The sequence below is a fragment of the Lactuca saligna genome, chromosome 6 (assembly GCF_052625555.1).
Source record: "Lactuca saligna cultivar CGN05327 chromosome 6, ASM5262555v1, whole genome shotgun sequence".
Classification (NCBI taxonomy): Eukaryota; Viridiplantae; Streptophyta; class Magnoliopsida; order Asterales; family Asteraceae; genus Lactuca; species Lactuca saligna.
The window spans coordinates 57,890,338-57,900,409 of record NC_136422.1 but is presented as its reverse complement, the minus strand read 5'-3'; the positions used below and the strand labels follow the sequence as shown (position 1 = coordinate 57,900,409).

Here is a 10,072-nt window from a genome sequence, read left to right as displayed (position 1 = left end):
ACTCCTGTTGATGATCCGTAAAAAATCTGTAACTATTCTATAGGTAAATAATCAATTTTAGTCAAACTTGACTCCCGTTGGTGATCCGTAAAAAATCTGTAACTATTCTATACGAAAATAATTTTAGTCAAACTTGAATCCCGTCGGTAATCCGTACGAAACTCGTAGCTATTTAATTACGTACCTATTCCGTAGGAAAAGTCAAACTTAAATGGCCATCGGTTATCGGTAGCTATTTATTTCCATAACAGTCATACCAACGGAAAAATCCATAGGTAATCCGTGGTTAATCTATCGCAAATCCGTAGGTATCAATTACCCACAAGCATTTACGCTACAAACCTTTTTCCATAGCAATTTCATAGCTATAGCTGTATAACTACGGAATACCTACAAATTGTGCGTAGCTAAAGCCTTAGTTTTGTAATAGTGATTATTGATATTTGCTAGAATGATTTTTGTTTGATTATATATATATATATATATATATATATATATATATATATATATATATATATATATATATATATAATTCAAAAAAAAATGACAGGTCCAACAACATAACAGTTTTAGTTCCAAAAAGCATTCAAAAACTTTTTTGAACATATCTTTTTTAATTACTTACACAGCTTGGTTTAATTTTTTATTTTTTTAAATTCGATGTATTAATATAAATTATAAAAAAGCATATGTATTAATGATAACCATTATAACATTAATGATATCTAGTCAATGCCTTCAAATTTATACCATCAGTCCAGACTCAATATTGTTGGTATTTACTTTATTAATATTATCACACAAATTATATATATATATATATATATATATATATATATATATATATATATATATATATATATATATATATATATATATAGGTTCAGGTTCATTTGAAACATTCTAATTTTGTGAGACCGTAAGACCAAATCTAAAAATAATTTTAAAATGCAAAATAAATGGAAAAATCAAAAAATTCTTTTTTTAAATATTATTTTCGGAACTTGAATTAACTAAAAAAAAATAATAAAAAAATATTGTTTTTTTTTAAAATACGTGAAATATTCTATTATACTGATATATTCTAAAAAATAATTTTAAAATGCAAAATAAATTAAAAAATCTAAAAATTCTTTTTTTAAATATTATTTTCGGAACTTGAATTAACTAAAAAAAATAAAAAAAATCCTATTTTTTTTGAAAAATACGTGAAATCTTCTAAATAGAATATTACATTGTACATATTCTGAAAATAATTTTAAAATGCAAAATAAATGGAAAAATCAAAAAATTCTTTTTTTAAATATTATTTTCGAAACTTGAATTAACTAAAAAAAATTAAAAATAAAAATAAAAAAAATGCGTCTCACGGTGTCACAAAATTAGGCCGTGTCACATGAACCTAACCCTATATATATATATATATATATATATATATATATATATATATATATATATATATATATATATATATATATATATATATATATATATATATATATATATATATATATATATATATATATATATATATATATATATATATGTGATATTACATCACATTTCAAAATTAATATATACATTTTTCAAAATTAGTGTTTTTAATTTACCTGTTATCACATAAAGGAGTTTTGATTTTATTAATTCGGGGGCATTATATATACTTTATCTTATTATTTCAATTGATGACGAGAGAAAGTAAAATATTGACCAACAGATATATAGGATACCAATTTGAAGCCATCCTGTACCTGGATTTTTCATCTTCACACACTATTTAAACTTTTCATCAGGGGCATCTTGCATATATGCATCAATAAAAACAACAAATCAGCAGAACTCGAAAAAACATGATTACTAACATTTTCATTTTTGTTATGCATGTTTATGGTCTTATATTTTTCTCACTTCTCTTGCTATGCCTTGAAACAGCAACGTCCAACCATTTGGGAGCAGTGGGAGGATATGATAAGGAGAGAGATGCTCTCCTTCAATTCAAAGCAAACCTTCAAGATCCCTATGGCATTCTCTCTACATGGACAGCTGATGGGGATGAATGTTGTAAATGGGATGGAGTCACGTGTAACAGAAAAACCGGTCATATAACAATGCTTGATATTAACTCAGGTGCTCTTGGAGGTCAGATTAGCCATGCATTGCATAACTTAAGCTACCTGACTCATCTTGACCTTTCCATCAATTCTCTTTATGGAGCCATTCCCACGTTCATTGGTTCCTTGACTCGGTTAAGGTACCTTAACCTTGGTTCGAATCATTTTAATGGAACCATTCCTCGGTCCATTGGTTCCTTGACAAAATTAAAATATCTTGACCTTTCTGATAACTCTCTCTATGGAACCATTCCTTCCGAGTTTGGAAACCTCACCAACTTGCAGAGACTTGAACTTGGAGATGTTGGAAGGTGTACAGTTGAAAATCTAGAGTGGTTATCTCATCTATCACGTTTGGAGGTATTTGAAATATATGGGGTTTCCCTCGCCAAACAAAATTACTGGGTAGATGTGATTTTGAGTCTCCGGAAACTCTCAGATTTAGGTTTAGGAGGATGTGAGCTCTCAGAGGTCATGCATCCATATTCTTCATCTCTCAACTCTTCTTCATCTATAGTTAGCCTTTCTCTTGAACAAAACAATCTCAACTCATCGATGTATCGTTGGTTGTTCCCATTAACAACCAACAAGCTTCGTGATCTTTCTCTCTCTAGCAACACGTTAGATTTGGTACCCAAATATCTTGGTAATCTCTGTAATTTGACCTCTTTCTATATGCTTGAAAACTCTGCAGTGGTCAATTTTCCGGATATTCTGAACAACTTGAGTGGATGTGCATCACATAGGTTGCAAGACTTGTTTGTCCGCGGAAGCCAATTTATAGGGTCAGTGTCTGATGAGATCCAGAAATTTTCATCCCTAGAACAGTTGGACTTATCTGATAATCATTTAAATGGAACTATCAGTGACAAACTGTGGGAACTACCCAGGCTTACGAATCTTAACATTTCTTTCAATTATTTTAGAGGTGTTATCTCTGGAAACATTGGAAGGTCCAAGACTCTTGTAATAGATCTATCAAAAAACCCACTCCAAGGTGTTCCTCCCACATATCACATGTCAAACCTTTCTTATGTACGTATTATAGATCTCAGCTCTTGCAAGCTAGGTCCTGGCTTCCCTAAATGGATTCAAACCCTGAAAAATCTTAGCTATCTTGATATTTCCAATAATGGAATTTCAGACACAACTCCTCTGGAGTTTTGGGACGCGTGGCCTTCGCGGTTAAAATATTTGAATCTCTCTTCCAACAACATCACAGGGAAAATACCAGATTTATCATCAAATTTTATTTCTCGTTCAGTGATAGATTTGAGTTCCAATAATTTATGTGGTCTAATACCAAATGTCTCTTCCACTTTGGCATCACTAAACCTTTCCAGAAACAAATTCAATGGAGGGATATTCTTTTTATGCCAAATGGTCAATAGAACTTTAGAATTCCTTGACCTCTCCCATAACGTTCTATCCGGACAGCTTCCGGACTGTTTGTGGAATTTCAAAGAATTAAAAGTTCTTAATCTAGGACACAACAATCTATTTGGAAGGCTTCCTGCCTCTCTAGGATACGTGGCTCAACTCGAAGTGCTGTATTTACACGGCAACGAATTCTTTGGAGAATTGCCTTTGTCTTTGAAGTATTGCACGAATTTAAATTTCTTGGATTTGGGGGCAAACAAGTTTTCTGGTAACGTGCCAGCTTGGATTGGGGAAAACTTATCGGGGTTGTATGCTCTTATCCTAGGATCAAACAACTTCGCTGGAACCATCCCTTTACAGTTATGTCAATTAGCAAATCTTCAAATTCTGGACTTGTCCATGAATCATCTCCACGGAACCATCCCTTGGTGTTTCAATAATCTTACGAGCATGGTTCAAGATGGATCCTTAGCACCACCGTACCTACATCCTTATTCGACTATATTTGGAATTTCAGATAGGGGGATCATCACTGATCAAGAGTACATTGACCATGTGATGATCGAGTGGCTAGGAGATGAACGTGAGTTCATCAGAACTAATCTTGAATTGTTGAAGATGATTGACCTGTCAAGAAACAACTTAACAGGACAGATACCATATGAACTTACCAATCTTTGTGAGCTGCTGGCACTGAACCTATCAAATAACGCTCTTCTTGGAGAGATTCCACAACAAGTTGGTCAGATGAAAAAACTTTTAGCTCTTGATTTATCTAGAAACAGTTTTTCCGGAGGGATACCATCAAGCATGTCTCAAATGACTTCTTTGAGTTACCTAGACTTGTCATCTAATCACTTGTCGGGGAGAATCCCATCTGGCACTCAACTCCAGTCCTTTGACCCATCAAAATATGAAAAAAACACAGGACTATGTGGACCTCCTCTTTCCAAAAAATGTCCTGGAGATGAAGAACCGGAAATACCTTCAGTTGTTGGTGAAAGTGGTGGTGATGTGGAAGACATAGATGAATTTTGGGGATGGTTCTATATTGGTGGGGGCACTGGCTTTGCTACTGGATTTTGGATAGTATGTGGCACTCTACTTCTCAACCGTCGTGCGAGACATGTTTTTTTTCTGTTTTATGATAGTTTAAAAGATTGGATTTATCTGAAGGCAGTGTTGTGCATTGTAAATTTGAAAACAGTTGATACCTAATCGTCTAGAATCATGCCTCACGTGTAATTGGCAGGGGATTTTAAGTCCCATTATCAATAAAATTGTCACCAACACCATGGGTGACCATTTTCTAGGATTGTGAAACAAGGCATCCTCAAAAGTTTATATCCAAAAATGTAGTTAATATTTTATCTTTCAAAGAGCAATTTTTCTAGGACAAGTCTCAGTATAGTTTATGTAAAAAATTAGTGCATGAAACACCGGCCATCCTTACATACACGTAACTACCATGGTAATCTAGTAGGGTTTTTACAACGTTGGTTAAAATTGGAAAAGTAGATGGACAAATAAAGGAATATATGTTCTTGAGTGTGTGTGTTTTGAAGAACAAACCCAACAAATCTTATATATATATATATATATATAGAGAGAGAGAGAGAGAGAGAGAGAGAGACAGAGAGAGAGAGAGGGAGATGTCGTCACATGAGGGGCATGTGTGGTGAGTTAGCGGATGGGAGATAATGAGGTGTTTTGGTCTCCGTCATGTGGGTTTCTTGGTTTACACTTTTCAGGTACCACCTAGTCTCTTCGTCTCTGTGATACTATTTTGTGTTTTATCTTTAATTATAGTGATATTCTGAGGGATTTTTGTAATATTTGAATGATTTTATGATGTACTACTTGCAAAAAAACATGGAAGCAGTCAGGAAGTGACCCAAAAATGTTAAGGATGCGTGATATTTTCTTTGGCTAATACATGTTAATTTGCCTTAAATTTTGTAGGTCTGCATCAGAGGAATCTTAAATCCCTTCTATTTTTGTGTATTTCTTTATTGATGTTGAAATTAAACAAGTTGTTCTCTGATTGGAAATATGAGTATGTGAAAAGTTTCTGGTGCTATCCATATTATGTTTGGATTTAGGAAGTAAGGGGGTGTTTGAAGATGATTCATTCAATTATGTTTGTACTTTAAATGCATATGAATGAAATAAATGCTTTTTATTTGACAAGATGAGGAAGAAACAAACAAATTCCCGTTACTGTGACATTTGAAAAACCAATTCCAGTTATATAGACATATATTATAGTGAAAATCTTTTTCTTGTTTGGCGTAAGTTACTCTGAGGGTTGGCTTTCATTATATAATACATAATTACAACCGAAGATCCTAATTCTATGGATCTGATAATACAACAATATTTATCTTGTATTTAAAACAAGCTAACTATCACGTTTCTTATATTTACATTCCCCCTCAATCTTGACCGTTACTAGGTTAAGATTGTAACGCAATTTCTCCAACATGCTTCGTGTTGTAGGCTTTGTGAGTCTATCAGCAACTTGATCATTTGAAGATATAAAACGAACATCTAATGCCCCCATCGCTACTTTCTCTCTAACAAAATGGAAATCAACTTCTATATGCTTGGTTCGGGCATGAAACACTGGATTTGCTGTCAAATAGGTAGCTCCCAAGTTGTCACACCCAAGAACTGATGCTCGTGTCTAACAAACTCTTAACTCTTTAAGTAAATACTGTATCCAGGTTGCTTCTGCAGTTCCATTTGCCAACGCCTTTTATTCCGCTTCTGTACTAGATCGTGACATAGTTGGTTGTTTTCATGAGCTCCATGAAATTAGATTAGGCCATAAAAACACCGCAAAACATCCGATAGATCTTCTAGAATCCAAGCATCCAGCCCAATCTGCATCAATAAAAACACTTAACATTGTGGACCTGGACCTTCTTATATGGAGCCCTGTAGACATCGTGTCTTTAAAATACCGCAATATTCGTTTTACAGCTTCCCAATGAACATTTGTAGGCTTAGAAAGATATTGACACACCTTATTAACAAGAAAAGAAAGATCTGGTCTTGTTAGGGTAAGGTATTGTAAGCTGCCAACCATACTTCTATACTTGAAAGTATCTTCTTCATTCAAGAGTTTTCCAGAGTGTCGATCTAGCTTATCTGTGATAACATTGGAGTTGAGACGCCTTTAGAATTCTCCATATTCGTACGATGAAGTAAATCAGAAGCATATTGGCGCTGTAGCAAAGTTATTCCCCGTGAATTGTGAAGGACCTCAATTCGCAAGAAATACTTCAATCGCCTAAGATCCTTGATAGGAAATGAGAGAGCCAAAGCACGTATTAACTTATCAATAGCTGCTTGGGAGGAGCCAACAATGACAATGTCATCAACATATAAGAGAATATAAATGGAAATTGCATCATTTACAGGTATAAAAAAAGACATGTCAGCTTTAGAAGAGTGGAAACCAAGATGATGTAGCTCATCACGAAGACGAGAGAACCAAGCCCGTAGTGATTGCTTCAGTCCGTAAAGGGCCTTTTTAGGTTTACAAACATAATGAGGAGTGAAAGTATCCTCAATGTCGGGTGGATGTTGCATATAAACCTCCTCTTCTAAGAAACCATGAAGGAAAGCATTTTTGACATCTATTTGCCTTAGATGCCAACCACATGAGACAGCTAGAGAAAGGACCGTTGTATTGTTGCAGGTTTGACAACAGGACTAAATGTGTCCTGATAATCAATCCCATATTGTTGTGTGTAACCCCTCGCAACCAAGCGAGCTCTATACTTATCAGTAGAGCCATCTGAATTTTGCTTCAATTTAAACACCCATTTACACCCAACAGTTTTAACATCCTTGGGCCTGGGAACAAGAGACCATGTTTTGTTTTGCTGTAATGCTAAGAATTCAGAATTCATGGCGGTTAGCCACGCAGGGTCTTCCATAGCTACACGGTAAGAAGTAGGTGTAATAGCTGTAAATGCTCCTTTGGTGCGGTCATATCGAACAGTGCCATCTAGAAATTTTTTAGAAACGTCTTACGAGCTTTTCCTCATGTATGACCACCAATAAGAGACTCATCTAAAGCATCCATAAGAATGGGAGAGATAGCCGCAACGGGTGACTGAACTTTTGCCTGTTCTAGCAGGGATGACTCCAGATCTGAAGGGGATGAGCTTGATGTCGACAGTGTTGCTAGTGAGCTGGCTGGGCAGGTGAGACCGGCACATGTGGCTGCTCTAGAGATATACGTGGTAACAAATATCATTCCTGCACTGGTGATGTCTTGTCTTGAGGTGGTTTCACAGAAACTGCATCACAATCATTAGTTAACAAAAGAGACAAGTCATAATTTTGCATATGATCATTTAGAATTGATGTTTCAGTTTGAGGAAAGGATGCAAGATTAATTTCTAGAGATGAGATAACAGAATTTGGAGTGGAAGCAAAAGGGAAACGATTCTCATTGAAGACAACATCATGCGATATATAGATCCTACCGGTGGTTCTGTCCAGACACTTGTAACCTTTATGGATAAAACTGTACCCTAAGAAAACACACACGTTCGATCGAAAATTGAGCTTACGCGTATTATATTTTCTTAAGCTGGGCCAACATGCACAACTAAAAACAAGAAGAAAGGAATAATGAGGATGAATTTTTAAAAGTCGTGTAATGGGTGTGGCATTACTAATAGTACGACTGGGCATGCGATTTATTAAATAACACGCCGTCAAGAAGGCTTCATCCCAAAAACGAAGGGGAAGAGATGAATGTGCTAAAAAAGCAAGACCTGTTTCAATTATGTTTCAGTGTTTTCGTTCAGCCACTTCGTTTTGAGGATACGTATGAGGACAAGAGACCCGATGAGCTATGTCTATTTTTTGAAAGTATCGATGCAATTTATGATACTCACCACCCCAATCATATTGAACACAATGAATTTTTGTGTTTAAGAGACGTTCTACATGATTTTGAAAAATGTAAAAAAACTTGCTCAACATTAGATTTGTGTTTGATAAAATAAATCCAAGTGTGTCGACTATAGTCATCCAAAAAACTAACATAATTTTATAAAACCTCCACTGGACACTTGAGCAGGTCCCCAAACATCAGTATGAAGAGGAAAAGTAGAAACACGAACATAATTTTTATAAGGAATTTTATGACTCTTAGTACGTTGGCAAGCATCACAAACAACTGACTCATTATGAAAAGAACGACCTAATTTATTAGAATTCAAAATTGTCTTGACAATTGTTGAAGTGGGATGACCCAGACGCTTATGTCATTGAGGAGTGGAGACCTTGACACTTGACAGACTCTGATGCTGCTGAAGACTTCTGAAACGACTGATAGGAATGGGATAGAGACCTCCTTTTCTTCGTGGCTATGTCCTTAACAAAGAAAACATTAGGGTAAAGCTCAACGAAAACATGATTATCAGAAGCTAGTCTTTGAGCAGAAAAAAGATGTTTACTAATTTGAGGAACATGTAAAACATTTTTGAGAACAAGAGGCTTACATAAACCGAGAATTATTGAATGACCAATGTATGAAATAGAAAAACCTGCACCATTTGCTACTTGCACTTGATCTTTCCCTTGATAGAGATCTTGAACAGTAAGCTGATCCAGATCACTGGTCAGATGATTAGTTGCTCCGTAATCTAAAAACCAATTTGTATCTTAATTGTATCTTCCTCTCATCATATTGTTCCCACTATGATAGCCTTCAGATTGATAGGCATGATTAAATCGGTTTCCGCAAGTGAGAGTCATATGACCTGGTATGCCGCAAACCTGGCAGCGTGGTCCTCCACTGTTTCGACCACAACCACGGCCTCTTCCATGGCCACCTCCACCTATATAGCTGCCCTGCTGATTAAAAATATTATAGCCATTGTTGCTGTTGTAATTGCAACGAGATGCATTGTTGTTGTTGCTTGATTCATGTCGAGAAGCAGTGTTAGCAGAGGATGTGAATTCAACGGTGTTTCCTATGGTAGCGGCTTGAGCTTCATGTGCTATTAAGTAGGAATAAAATTAAGGTAACATTACCTTTTGCTCATTTCTCAGGACGGTAGTTGTGGTAAACAAATCACCATGTCTGAGCCCTAGTCCTGCCAGCATATACCCATTTACTTCTTGATGATTCATCGTCTGACCGATATTTGCCATTGTATCAGCAAATCCGGTCATTTTATGATAGTACTCAGTGACAGTCATGTCCCCCTTTCTTGTTGTTGAGAGCTGAGTGCAGATTTGAATTGAATTACCACGATGCTGATACATCGAATAAGCTGAGGAAGAACTTCCTCAATCATGGAGGATAATAGACCTCTGATCAAAGCTTGATCTTGAATAACCCATGTCTAGTAGTCAGGTTTAGGCGATTCATTAGGGGTTCTATTACCTCTTTTCTGGCGGTGTTGGGTCTAGCGACCACTTTTTCTGGGGGAGCCAGTGTAGTGTCATCGAGATGGCCAAACAATTGCACGCCTCGTATAATAGGGATTACCCGAGCCTTCATAATAGGAAATTGATACGGGTTAATTTGCAAGATATGGTGGTATCAA

General features: G+C 35.7%; 1 protein-coding gene across 1 annotated transcript; it reads left to right on the top strand.

Moving 5' to 3' along the window:
• Positions 1-1,834: 1,834 nt before the first annotated feature.
• LOC145001892 (receptor-like protein EIX2) lies at positions 1,835-4,735 on the top strand. Its single transcript, XM_078961224.1, has one exon. The coding sequence runs from the start codon at positions 1,851-1,853 to the stop codon at positions 4,707-4,709; it is 2,859 nt and encodes a 952-aa protein (XP_078817350.1). The 5' UTR covers positions 1,835-1,850; the 3' UTR covers positions 4,710-4,735.
• The last annotated feature ends 5,337 nt before the right edge of the window (positions 4,736-10,072 follow it).

Excerpts from the sequence above, each read along its gene's own strand:
- LOC145001892 (XM_078961224.1), top strand. The coding sequence starts at position 1,851 with ATGATTACTAACATTTTCATTTTTGTTATGCATGTTTATGGTCTTATA.